Source organism: Lactuca virosa, chromosome 4, assembly GCF_052849685.1.
Source record: "Lactuca virosa cultivar CGN04683 chromosome 4, Lactuca_virosa_CGN04683_v6, whole genome shotgun sequence".
NCBI lineage: Eukaryota > Viridiplantae > Streptophyta > Magnoliopsida > Asterales > Asteraceae > Lactuca > Lactuca virosa.
The window spans coordinates 536,722,271-536,736,237 of NC_136429.1; the positions used below are offsets into that span (position 1 = coordinate 536,722,271).

Consider the following 13,967-nt stretch of genomic DNA (forward strand, 5'->3'; position numbering starts at 1 on the left):
ATTATCCCACTAAAGTTCTCTCCTTCAGACTGCCCTCCATTAACTTCGGGCTCTTCCACGTGAATTGACAGTTCTTCACGATTCTATCGAAGCAGACGCCTCGTTTCTTCCATTTGACGATCCAACATAGTTTGAATCATCATTTGTACCCCAGCCATTGTCATTGGCTCAGGTGTTGCAGCTACTAAAGGAGCTTGCTCAATCACTGGTGGTTGAGGCTGTTGATTCCTGTTTTCATTAGCGTTTCCAACTCCGCTTCTTGTTCTTGCCATTCTTGATCTATACACCGAATAAGGTGAATTTAGATCCTCAATCACGATAGATAATCAAATCATCCTTATCACTCCGAAACGTTTACATGCTAGTTCTAATACCGTAATCCTACGCTTAGAATCCTAAACACATAAGGTTTCCAGATCTAGTTGGCAACAAACCGTAGATCCGAACAAATAATATCATATATGGCAAACATATAACATTTAGCACATAAAAGCATTTTAGGCAACTTTCCTAAAATAAACTAGTGCTCGTGTCTAAAATATAACAGACACTATCTCAAAATCTTCACTTAGCATTCTAAGTTTAAGTCTAGAAATCCTACAAATTCCTAGTTCGCTTAAACTAATGCTCTGATACCAACTGTGACATCCCCAAAATCACGGCCAGAAAAGACCGGTTTCATTTATGCTTTTAAAATAATTTCAGAGTAAATCCATTGATTTAAAAGAGTTGCGGAATTTGTCCCCAAAACAATACATGATAAAATAAGGTTTATCAAAGCATTTCTTAAAGAAATGTATTTTCATTATATATCAAAACTCAGGATGTCATGTTCCGATACAGACACAAAAGCATAAACAATAAAACAACTGGTCTATAAAACAATACATGATAAAATAAGGTTTATCAAATCATTTCATAAAACTACTGGTCTATAAACAAAAAGATCTTCACAAGTTCTCCAACTTATGCTCTCGCGTCACTACCTATAATACAAAGAAACTAAGTGGGTCAGGCTTGGGAGCCTGGTGAGCATATAGGGTTTTCATCCCACAATAAATAATTATATTTAATTTCACCAACCAACAATAACCCGATTACCCATTCCCGTTATCCTCACTTTACGTCCCTATGACAACTACTATTACAAGGGACCTAATCTAGGATTTTCATCGGGGAGGACACTACTGCAGAGGGGTTTCCTCAGCAATGAATGTCCTAAGGAAACCATGAGGGGGATAAAATACAGCAAATGAACACCCAAGTTCACCAACACCTACAGGTTATGAGCCTGCCAGCATTCTACAGAACTGTCTAGAAAAGTCCGTGGTCATCATCCATATTCTACTGAATGACTAGATCACAATCACATCGAGGCCTCTCGTTATTTTTATTTCATCACACATTACTATCTACCCATGTTCTAACCAACATATATGTAGATAAAATATAAATATATATACATCATAAAACATGTACAAAACATTCAACCGATACTCATTTCAAATAACACATAACATATAAACACATAGCACGTATTTTATGGAAATACTTCGTATTTATGTGTTAGAAGAAAGTAACTACACACTCACTTGATAAGACGATGATCGGACAGCACCTCGTCTATTAAAATAATATTTTCCGATAAAACCGGGATGTTTTCTCCAAAACCGGGCTTTACGCGGACAGAGATTCGGCTCGGAAACTTTACTTCTCGGGATCTTCGGGGATTCGGGACTTGCTTCGGGTCTCGGGATTGATACCGGGGATTCGGGGGTATAAATTGCCAAGAAATAGAAAGAAAAGGGGTGAAAGAGAAGAATTTGAGCAACCAAGATCGGCAGCCCTCGAGATCTATTTATAGGGTGCTGAGCACCGGATTACGCTGGGCGTAATTAAAGTTTACGCGGGGCGTAATGCTTCGTCGACTTGTACGTTGGGCGTACTCCTGGTATGCGGGGCGTACCGGGTGGATTAGATCGGCCGAGTCACGGATTCGGATATTATCCGAATAAATAATTTTATTTATATATTTTAATTATTTAAAAAATTCATAAAATCATATCTTCCTCATACGAGCTTCGTTTTCGACGTTCTTTATATCCACGCGTAGGTGAGACTATGCTCTACAACTTTCGTTTAGACTCCGTCGGCTAATTTTGACTTTATTTTTATTATATTATTTTTAATAGGCCGGGACAGGAAAACTCCGTTATAAAATCATAACTTCTTCATCTGATGTCCGTTTTCGTCTGTCTTTTTACCGTTGCACTACAATTAACGAGATCTTCGATTCTCGTTTAGATTGTTTCGACCAAAAATCACTCGATCTCAAATTCGAGTTTCGGGCTACATACTGCTAAGCTGGAACTTAGAAAAATCATTGTTAGGGTGCAAAGTCACTCTTGGATGTTGTGTTTTAGGCTTACCCTCTTGTATGTGTAAATGGGTTGAGTCTTTCCTATAAATAGGAAGTGAGTGACTCCCATTATGTAAAGGAACCATTTGGAGTGTTAGACTAGAGAGAGAAATTGTGTACAAACCCATTTGTATATCCTTTCTAGATCTAATATGAGCTTACAAAGATTTATTTACTCCTTGTGTTCTTGATTTTACAGAATAATTCACTAGATCTTTCTAATTCCGCACATGCCATCATAATCAACACCACAACAATTGGTATCAGAGCGGGTGTTCTTGATTTCATCAAGAATTGATCCATGGTGGCAATCTTGATTTGGTGATTCATTTTTTGATCTTTGATCTTCATGATTTGGAGAGTTTTTGGATTCTAGAAATCGAATTCATCATTTTTTTTACTCATAATTCGATTTTCTTCACTAGAATTCAAGTGATTTTTACTTTCTCTCTCTAGAAAACCCATTCAAAATCACTTTCTCTCTCTAGAAATCTTTAAGTTCTAGTGATAAAAAATGGCGGTTTACTTGGAGTATGATTCTTGGATTGTGATCGTTAAAGATGTCAAATACAAAATCGGTTTAGAACAATTCATTGGATTAATATTGAAAGGCTTGATGATTTCATGGGATACTTTGATTTCTTATGGAGGTTTGAAGGATGATCATGGAGGATTGATTTTTCAACCACTTTCAAAGATTGAATGCTTGACTAAAGTTTTCCATAACTTGACGAATGAGAGAGATAAACATGAAGGAAAGGCAAAAGAATTGTTTGATAAGTATTTCATTTCTCTTATTGATAACCCAAGTGATCTCCATGCTCTTATGTTTGTTGAAGATGTTCTTGATGATCATCATGTTCTTGATGTTCAAGAAAAAGGAGTTCAAGTTGATTTTCATGATGAAAAAGTTTTTTGCTCGATTGGAGTTCAAACCGATGATATTTTGTGTTCTTGTGATTCGTTTGAAAGAATGATTCCTTATCGGAAGCCAGTGATCCAAGAAATTCACAAGTATCAAACTCCAAAAGATTTGATTCAAACTCATAAAGTTGAAGTTGTGGAAAGTGGGTTTGTTCATGAAATCAAGTCTTCAAGATGCAAAAAGATGAGAAAGAAAAAGAAGAAGAAGATTAATCGGAAAAACAAGCGGGTTTACTCACAAAAATTGTCAAATGTTGTGAAGTCTAAATCCGTGAAGCAAATTTGGGTTCCAAAGCAACAATCTCCAAAGGTTGCATTGAATTTGAAGTCAAAACCCAAATGTGTTGGTGGTTCTTTTGAAGATGTTCTTGAATCGTTGAAGAAAACGAAGAACACGAAGAACGAGTTGTACATCTCACATAATGGGTGGTACAATGTTCAAATTGGAGATTTTCTTATTCCAACTAAAGAACCAAGATCTTCTAAATTTGATTCGTTCGTTGCAAATGGATCTCGATTCGTCAAAAAGGTATCTCAAATTCTCAAATGGATTCCAAAACGTCCGTGATTTCAATTCGTATTTTTCGTTTTTCATTTTTGATCGATTTGTCTCATTGGATCTAATCTGTTTCAACCCCATAGTTGATCCAATTATTCTTGTTAAGATCAAAATTCCAAAAATCAAAATCATATTTCCAAATTTTTTTCTTTTAAAAAGTTCGAGTTCACTGTTCATATCCATTGTTCATATTCATGATTGAGCCCATTATTCTTTCTGATCCATTTTCGAAATTAATACTAATCTTGTATAAACTTGAGCCCATAAAAGTGTTTTCGATCCAATATCATTAAATTGTGAGCCCAAATGGTTACTGTTCATCCTTAATTCCTTCAGCCCAAACCACAATTCAATTGCAAATATCAGTGTTCATCTTTCATTTATAATCAATGAAGTCGTCGCATCTGATACATTCAAAATCGAAGACTCGATTCAAGTAAAGTTTGGATTAGAATGATTCTCGTTCTTGGAGTCGAGATTTTTTTTTTATTGTTGTTGTTGATTGTTTGAGGAGATCGTTAGAACAGATAGAGAGAGTAGAATGACATGTCAAACTAAAAAGTCAAAATTCATGTTCTTGGATGACAAATGCTCGTTGACTGGGTTGACTGATTTCGAAATCAGTTGAGATTGATTATCAAAAGTGTTGAAATCGACGATCCTTCGATTTTGATTGCAGTTCAAAAGTCAAATGGTCAAAGATTGGATGTCGATTGTTTTTATTAGTGGAGAATCCATGTAGCAATTACAAAGGCTGATTTGATTTAAGTTTTGATTCAATTTCGATTCGTAATTTTGATGACTAGTAATCGTTGGTGTTACAGTCGCAAGGTTTGCATTTGATGTGCGAAGGGTCTGGTAACAAGGAACGAGATGTCAATAATCAACGGTATTGATATTTTGGGTTGACTGAAATCGACGAGTGTGTAATGTGTATTAAGACCAAAGGGCCAATGTTGATGAAGGCTTGATTTTCGATTTCAAATGAATGAAGAGTTGGGAATCGAATTCGCTTTGGGGTCGTATGTGAAGAGTTGATTTTGGAACGAATTGATTGTTAGAGTAACAAAAGTTTGATTTGGGATGAAATTGTATTTCAATCTATTTGGATAAAAGGCTTCGCTTTTGTGAAACATCGATGACGAACAGATGGTTTTGAAAGAAGATGAGTTTGACATTGAGAACGAAGGACGAATTTGTTTTGGTTTTAATGTCGATAGCTGATTTTGTGTTAAACGAATTAATGGTCTGTTCGATTGATATTGGGAACGTCATGATATGGGGATGAAGATTTCGAAGCTATCGGTGTCAAGGATTGAATGAGAGAAGTCAATTGGTTTGGAGATTCGAATAGATGGTTTGGAGGATCGATGGTTACTTGGATTTTGAGGTCCCTGTATTGAAAGCGATGTCTGTGTAGCTGAATTCGATTGTGTTTGGGTTATTGTTAAGGAAGGGATAACAAAATTTCATACGAAGGGCTGTGAATTTTTTTTCGTATGTTTTGAAGATGAAGTTTCATAGGAAGAGTTTGGTTAAATGCTTTTGAAGACTGGGAAGATGATTTAGATTCGAAGGGGGTGTTTGTTTGGGAATTATACGAAGGATAAAATTGTGTAGATTTATACGAAGGGGTGTTTGGAATTTCGTATGAATGATAAAGGTTGGATTCGTACGAATTGAAGAAGAAGGCGAATTTTCGAAAATGGTCCCTACACTTTCGCACGAATATGCAAAGTTTCGTATGAATGATCAAAAAGCTTCGTATGAATTGAAAAAGCAAAAGTTTCAAAAAAGCCCCTGAACCTTCGAATATTTGACACTTCGAAAATTAACCCAAGTTTCGTATGTTTGACACTTTTCACCCAAATTCGAAAATTTTTTAAGCTTCGTATGTTTGGGTGATTCTTCATATGTTTGGAGCACAAAAGGAAGAATTTTCGAAAATAGTCCATGAGGCTTCGAATGTTTGGCAGTTTGTACCCAAATTCGAAAAAGGACTGTTTTTGCTGAAAATTGAAGAAAATGCATTTCAAGTCCCTGCAGTTTGTGCGAATTTACGCTTTATGCCCAGTTTCGCAAATGGGCTAGAGTTTCGCATATTTGGTTGTTTTTGCCGCAACGGGTCCCTGCAGAATTTTATTAGTGACGATTTTTACCCGGTTTTTGAAAAATCTTGCAACTTTCACCCAAAAAGTCAAAAATTTTCATAAGTTGGAAATTTTTTGTGGCTTTTTCGTGATTGTTTTTCCGTGCAAGATTTTTGGTGATTTATTTTTGGTACACATCAAGGGGGAGTATCGTGAAGACTATTCATCGGGCACTTCTCACCCTTAGTGGGTTTTATAATCATTTTTTGATTATAAAAAGGGGGAGAATGATGGGTATTCGAAGCTTCTCGGGTTTGTCGAATATTCATTTGCGGATTTGAAGACCGGTGTTACTTCGAGGGGGAGTTTGGTCTTGATCGAACTAGCTCGTTGGAGACTGAAGCCGGGACATCCAATCCTAACTTTGAGGGGGAGAATGTTAGGGTGCAAAGTCACTCTTGGATGTTGTGTTTTAGGCTTACCCTCTTGTATGGGTAAATGAGTTGAGTCTTTCCTATAAATAGGAAGTGAGTGACTCCCATTATGTAAAGGAACCATTTGGAGTGTTAGACTAGAGAGAGAAATTGTGTACAAACCCATTTGTATATCCTTTCTAGATCTAATATGAGCTTACAAAGATTTATTTACTCCTTGTGTTCTTGATTTTACAGAATGATTCACTAGATCTTTCTAATTTCGCACATGCCATCATAATCAACACCACAACAATCATAACTTCCTCACACGAAGTCAGATTTGGGCGTTCTTTTTATGCACGCTCTCGGTTTAACGAACTCTTTGACTTTCGTTTAGATCACTAAGGCCAAAATATCGCTTTATCGTAAATTCACTATTTACGTCACGCAGTGTCGCGCCGGTTCTGTCGCGAAACTTCGACAGGTCATAACTTCTTCGTTATAACTCGGATTTTGGCATTCTTTATATTTTCGGAAACCTTGCCACGACCACTACATCTTCATGTATTGATATTGGTTTTATCTAACATTTTATTTTTACGCTTATTTTTATTCTTAATTAATTTAAGCCACACAATTAAGCATAAAACACATAATACTCAAATAATACATCTTTATTATTTCAAGACGGGTTACAAAGGTTAACCTAGACTATTACAACGACATTAATTCCTAGCCCAGAAACATGGGCGTTACAAAGATCGAACCAATCTTAGTTAAGGAATTGAATTATTAAATTTGGTTGTGCTAGAGAACTCATGTTATGACCATAATTTGTGTTTGTTAACCCAATCCTACATAGCTCCAATATTATTCAACGATTGATTTTGTGTTAAATTATGTGTGACCATACATAGACCTACATGAATTAATTGATATTAGTGAATTTAGAACTGAATTGCTAATAATGTTTTAATTGGTAACCAACAAGAGTAGTCATAATTAATTTATAAACCATTGAGAGAAAGTGGAATCGAACTAACAGAAGTGTTTTGATTATTGATTGAATTTGTGTCAAGAATTAAGTTCATCTAAACTTGCAAAATTAGATATAAACCAATACTTAGCTAGAAATTTAGGTTAACTTAGTAGTAGGTAAATTAATTAGTTAAAACCGTTCCCTGTGTTTGACATCCGACTTACCCAAACTATTCTATAATTCGACTAGGTACACTACCTAGGTGCATATTAGTTAGTTCAGTTAGTTAGGATATAAATTTAAAACTAGTAGGTACTTTTGAGCACATCAATGTTTTTTTAGGTCTTTATTTAGTTAGTTCTTTGCTTTTGTTTTTTTAGTTTGTCTTTGCTTTGGGGCATATCTCTTAGCTCTAGCTTGTCTTTATTTTTCTTGGGCTTTTGTCCTCTTTCTTTGTAATTTTTTTTTAATAATATTTGCCAAGGGTTTTCCCCTTTTTTCCAAAAATTAACCCTAAACCCGAAACCGTAAACACTAAACCCTAAACCCTAAACCCTAAACCCTAAACCCTAAACCCTAGGGTTTAGGGTTTAGGGCTTAGGGTTTAGGGCTTAGGGTTTAGGGCTTAAGTCTTAGGGCTTAGGGTTTAGGGTTTAGGGTTTAGGGTCTAGGATTTAGGGTTTTCGTTTTAGGGCTTAGGATTTAGGGCTTAGGATTTAGGGCTTAGGGTTTAGGGGTTAGGGTTTAGGGCTTAGTGTTTAGGGCTTAGGGTTTAGGGTTTAGGGTTTAGGGGTTAGGGTTTAGGGGTAAGGCTTTAGGGTTTAGGGTTTAGGGGTTAGAGGTTAGGGGTTAGGGTTTAGGGGTTAGGGTTTTGGGGTTAGGGTTTATCGTTTAGCGGTTAGGGTTTAGGGGTTAGGAGTTAGGGTTTAGGGTTTAGGGGTTAGGGTTTAGGGTTTAGAGTTTAGGGTTTAGGGGTTAGGGTTTAGGGGTTTAGGGTTTAGGGTTTTGGGTTTTAGGGTTTAGGGTATAGGGTTTAGGGTTTAGGGTTTTTTTTTTGGATAAAAGGGATTACCCTTTGCAAATTTTATTCAAATAAAAAAGAAGTTACAAAGAAAGAGGGCAAAACGCCCAAGAAAAATAAATAAAAGCCCAAGCAAAGGGACATGCCCCAAAGCAAAGACAAAACAAACAAAAAAAGGAGGACTTCTTGGCTTGGGGTTTAGGGTTTAGGGTTTTTGGATAAAAGGGATTACCCTTGGCAAATTTTATTAATAAAAAAGAAATTACAAAAAAATGAGGACAAACGCCCAAGAAAAATAAAAATAAGACTAAGTTAAGGCCACCGTGAAAAGCAAAAAAAACATCAACCCTGGTCAACTGGAATAGAGATATGGCCACCGTGAGAGGAGCTCGGATGTGTATCAGAAAATGGGGGGGGGGTATCTCTAGGATGGATGACAGGACGGATGCTAGAATCGTCTTCAGTGTCATCAATTCTTTGATGTGAGAGAGCATCAAACATGTTGGACGACACATTCTTCTTCTTTTTTTGATCACGAATAATAGGCTTGTAGACTTGAGCGATTTTTAGAGCAGGCCCTTTACCTTTACGGTTGTCAACTTGAACCTTCTTTTTAGGGATAGGAATTGGTATATTTCTCCTTTTAACCATTTGATAACCTTCAATGTCAGCTTCTCTCGGAGTGGGCGTAGCCGTCTTTTGGACGGGAATGCTGGTCGTGTGAGTAGGGCAAGAGGCAAGCTCATGACCAAATATTTTACAATGATCGCATCTCTTAGGGTTCCAAGAGTACTCCACTTTAAGGGTGGTAGATATGGCACCTTTAGCCGTGATTGCTTTGATTTTTATATAATTTTCCCAAGGATCATTAGCCGACATCTCAATAAGAATACAAGCATAAACCGCTCTACCCGTAGCCCGCTCACACACGGTGGAGGTGTAGGAATCAACCTCCAAAGGCTTTCCAAGTTTTCTAGAAATAAGACTTAAGCCATCTTTATTAAAGAGTTCTAAGGGGATGCCAAAAATATTAACCCAAACGGGGACCCGATCATGAGTTGGTTTTTCAATAAAAACATCCGGGTCCTATTTCCTAAGGAAGAGCGGGATTCCATTAATCTTCCAAATTCCCTTTTGAAGGACGTAATTCATACCCTTGTCATTATCGAATTTAAAAAAGAACATGTCATCGTTATTAATAAAGATGTCACATATCCCATGTTCCTTCCAAAGGTCTTCGAGCCGATCTTTGACAAGCGAAAAAGCGAGCCTTTTTCCCACAAAATAACCATATAAAGTTCTTTCAAACGGAGCTCTACTCTTTTCCATGATTTCCTTAGGAATTAAGATGTGATCATCCTCCAAAATTTCAATATTATTGATGAAATTAAGAGAAATAGGCTTGGAAAATATCATATCAATTTTTTCGGTAGCACTGTTTTGATTTCCGGGGTTAGCAGCATCGTGATTCATTGGATTGGGCTCAAAAAACGAAGGGCCAGCACCACCTTTTAATATTCCAGCAAAGGAAAGTGGTGGCTGGATACTTCTTGGGCTATTGGGCCCGAAGTGAATTAAATTCGTAATAGGGGAGCATGCACATTGGGCTGGACATTTGGGCCTGCAACATTTAAAGGAGTAGGAGGCATGTGATCTTCAGCAACACTTTCATTTGGCAGCTTTGTGAGGGGGGGGGGGGGGATCTTCCACGCGCCTGAGAGGGGAGTGAGAGGCAAAGTTTGGATCATTAAGAGACTTGTCCCCTTCAAGGATGCCCTCATTAATGCGTATGGGGGGAGGGGCCTTTGAAATCGACGTGGCTATCTCACCATCATCAAGAAGGGTAGGGTAATTAATGCAATCGGCATTTAAGGAAGCCACGTTACCATCCATTAAATTATCTAGCTTTATCAATAGCAGGAGGGACGAGAACACAAAATTTTTTCATGGATTTATCAACAGCAGGAATGGGAAGAATAGAATTAACGGCTTAATGGTGAATGGTAAATGGACCAGTGCGGTAGATGAAGTAAAAGGGGAAGCTCTCCGTTTCTTTAAAAGCAAGTTCACTGAGACTAAGACTTCGAGGCCTAAACTCATCAGTCCACTATTCAAGTCTGTATCCATGATGGAGGCAATTAAACTTGAATCTCCATTTACGCTTGAAGAAGTAAAAACAGCGGTCTGGGCATGCGGTAGTGACAAGGCCCCTGGGCCTGACGGACTAACATTTAAATTTATCAAGACCTACTGGGATTTATTTAAAGTAGACGTGATGAATTTTGTTATTCACTTCGACAAATTTGGGACTTTAGCAAGGGGATGCAATTCATCATTCATCACTCTCGCTCCAAAGATTAAAGATCCCATCTCGCTCACCAATTATCGCCCAATCAGTCTCATTGGATGTATGTATAAAATAATCTCCAAGATCTTAGCGTTGCGTCTCAAAAAGGTCATTGGTGGGCTCATAGGTGATCTGCAATCCGCATACGTGGAAGGTAGAAGTATTCTTGATGGACCCTTGGTGATAAATGAGTTGTTGTCATGGGCTAATAAAGTGCAAAAAAAGGTGTTGATGTTCAAAGTAGACTTCGATAAGGCATTCGATTCTTTAAACTGGCAGTACCTTGACTCCATTCTCGCCCAAATGGGTTTTGGCAGCAAGTGGCGATCATGGATCCACGGGTGTCTTACTTCCGCGCGTACCTCGGTAATTATAAACGGATCTCCCACAGAAGAATTCGAAGTTTCTAAAGGGGTCAGACAAGGCGATCCATTGTCCCCATTTCTTTTCATCATAGCAATGGAAGGTCTCAATATTGCATTGGAGGCAGCTAGAGACAAAGGAATCTTCAAAGGTATTCAAATCCCGAACAACGGTCCCATTTTATCACATCTTTTCTATGCGGACGATGCCTTATTTTTCGGTGAATGGTCTAGAACCAATCTTAAAAATTTATCACGGATCCTCAAATGCTTCAACGCCTCCTCGGGTCTCAAAGTCAATTTCCACAAATCTAGGGTATTCGGGATCGGGGCTTCAGATTGTGAGTCCGCAAATTGGGCTAGCATCCTTGGTTGTGAAGCGGGCACATTCCCATTCAATTATCTTGGTGTGTCGGTGGGTGCAAATATGAACTTAATAAAAAATTGGAAACCGATTCTAGATAAATTTCAGTCAAAACTTTCAGCCTGGAAAGCAAAGGCGTTGTCTTTCGGTGGGAGGTTGACCCTAATTACCTCAGTTTTGGGGAATCTCCCAACCTATTTCTTCTCTTTGTTTAAGGCACCGATGGCAGTCACTGAGGCTTTGGAGAGGATTCGCCGAAGGTTTTTATGGGGTGGTGATGAAAATAATAGGAAGATCCATTGGGTGTCGTGGGATAAAATTGTGGCCCCTAAATCTGAGGGTGGTCTAGGCAATACAAGCTTATTAGTCAAGTGGTGGTGGAGACTGAAAGTGGAAAAAAATTCGATCTGGAGTTGCACTATAAAAGGGATTCATAATATCCATAACAAACCACATGACTATCTATCACGCAGGAACGTTCCTGGTGTTTGGAAGAATATTGCTGCAGCAAGGACTGATCTCAAAAAACATGGGTTAGAGATTGAAGACATCTTTAAAGTGCACATAAAATCAGGTGAAAACTCTTTGTTCTGGTTCGATAGATGGCTAGGTACGGTGCCCTTAAAAGTCAAGTACCCATCACTGTTTGAGCTTGAATCAAGGAAGAACTGTTTGGTGGCAGATAGATTTTTTTAGGGTACTTTTGAAGGACACTGGTCCATTCGAGTAGAAGACACAGTTGATTTTTCAACCTGATCAATTTACATAGGGATCTTGATCTAGTTAGGTTGGTACCAGGTGGGGATGAATGGCGATGTATCCTAGATAATAGTGGGACATTCTCGGTGAGTAACATGTGGAAAAAGATTGCATCAAAATTGTCCCCATCCCCCTCTTGCGCCTCAACCAGCTTTGTCTTCAAATGGAATAAGGTATCTCCTAATAAAGTCAATTGTTTTATTTGGCGGGCATTACAAAAGAAGATCCCTTCAGCGGTGGCGTTACGATCTCGTGGTATTGACCTCACGACGATTACATGCGGTGCATGCATCAATGAATCCGAGTGTGCAGATCATATACTACTTATATGCCCATTTGCTCGTTCTGTTACTGATAAAATCCTTTCTTGGTGTGGTGTGCAACATAACTCATTCACATCTGTGGGTGAACTGTTGGAATATGCAAACGGATGGGGTCGAAATTTGAAGATGAGAAAGAGATTCGTCACCATATGTCATGGACTTATCTGGAACTTATGGAAACTCAGGAATGATTGTGTGTTTAAAGGAGTATTCGCAAAGCCCGCAACTGGTGTTGAAGCCGTAAAATCAATGGTGTATTTTTGGTTGAAATGCAGGGGTAAACAAGTAATGTGCACTTGGGAATAATGGTCAACACATCCGTTTTGGGGATGTCTTTAATTGTCATTTGTTGTTCTTTTGTATTTGTTTTAGTTTGAACAATGTTCTTTCTGTTGGTTTGTTCCTTCGCTAGTTTCTTGCTAGTCGTGGGTTCTTTTTATAAAAGTTGTCGTTTCCAAAAAATCTAGCTTTTGACTTTCCATATAATTATTTTTTACCAAGGGAGAATTAAATGCGATTTTTTGGGTGTTAAATGAGGCTGATTCACACGCTGCACCAACTCCGATTTTAGAAGAGATATTATCGGCTCTTTCCCCAACAAGGATTTGACTTTCCAATTGTGAAGACGTAGCGACAGAAGGAGATGCAGTTTCCATGGATCTTGATTGCGACATACCAAAACCTTCTGAAAAAATGCCATTTTTTGAGGAAGCATCCATGCACGGCGGAGAAGCAGTGTTTCCCGACGAGACCTTATGAGATTGCGCTGCCAAGGAACCAAGAGACGAAGGGAACCAAGAGACGAAGTCGTGACACCAACACATGGAGAAGACGATGACATATCCACATCACTACCAAAATTATTGGAATCCTCTCCATTCACGAGTTTTGGATGTGAATGAGTGTGAACTTCTTCTTCAGAATCCGAACCCACCTCAATCATGCCATCTAACCTGACTATATTTAAGGGGGACGGATTAGGAACAGGAACGTCACCAGCAGCCACCTTGGCATGAGAGTTCTTCATAACTTGAGCAAAAGAACTAACACCTGAAATTTTAGCTGGTGTACCACCATCATCCTCGAGGGCTCTCTTATCTTTAGAGAGTTCAACAGGAGTCGACACATGGGAGTTTACTTCCTCACCAACTACATGAACAGTGGATTGGTTCTCTGAAATAATAGGCGAGTCAGTCAAGAAGTTACCTCTTAGGCTATGGTTACTAACACAAAAAGCTGCAGAGGAAGAAGACCTGGAGCTGATTTCATGAGGAAGAGGAACGCCATGAAGATCATCTTTCTGTTGAGGGCTATCTTCAAAGTGGAAGGAACCAAGAACACTAACCCCTTTGTCAATTGATTTTGATTTCTTTGCTGATTTACGAACTCTACGATGTAAACCCA

At 38.3% G+C, this 13,967-nt stretch overlaps 1 protein-coding gene across 1 annotated transcript; it reads left to right on the forward strand.

Annotated features, from left to right (window-relative positions):
• Window positions 1–12,335: 12,335 nt before the first annotated feature.
• On the forward strand, window positions 12,336–12,975 carry LOC145107218 (uncharacterized). Its single transcript, XM_079044057.1, has 2 exons — window positions 12,336–12,817; window positions 12,936–12,975. The coding sequence occupies exons 1-2, from the start codon at window positions 12,336–12,338 to the stop codon at window positions 12,973–12,975; spliced, it is 522 nt and encodes a 173-aa protein (XP_078900183.1).
• The last annotated feature ends 992 nt before the right edge of the window (window positions 12,976–13,967 follow it).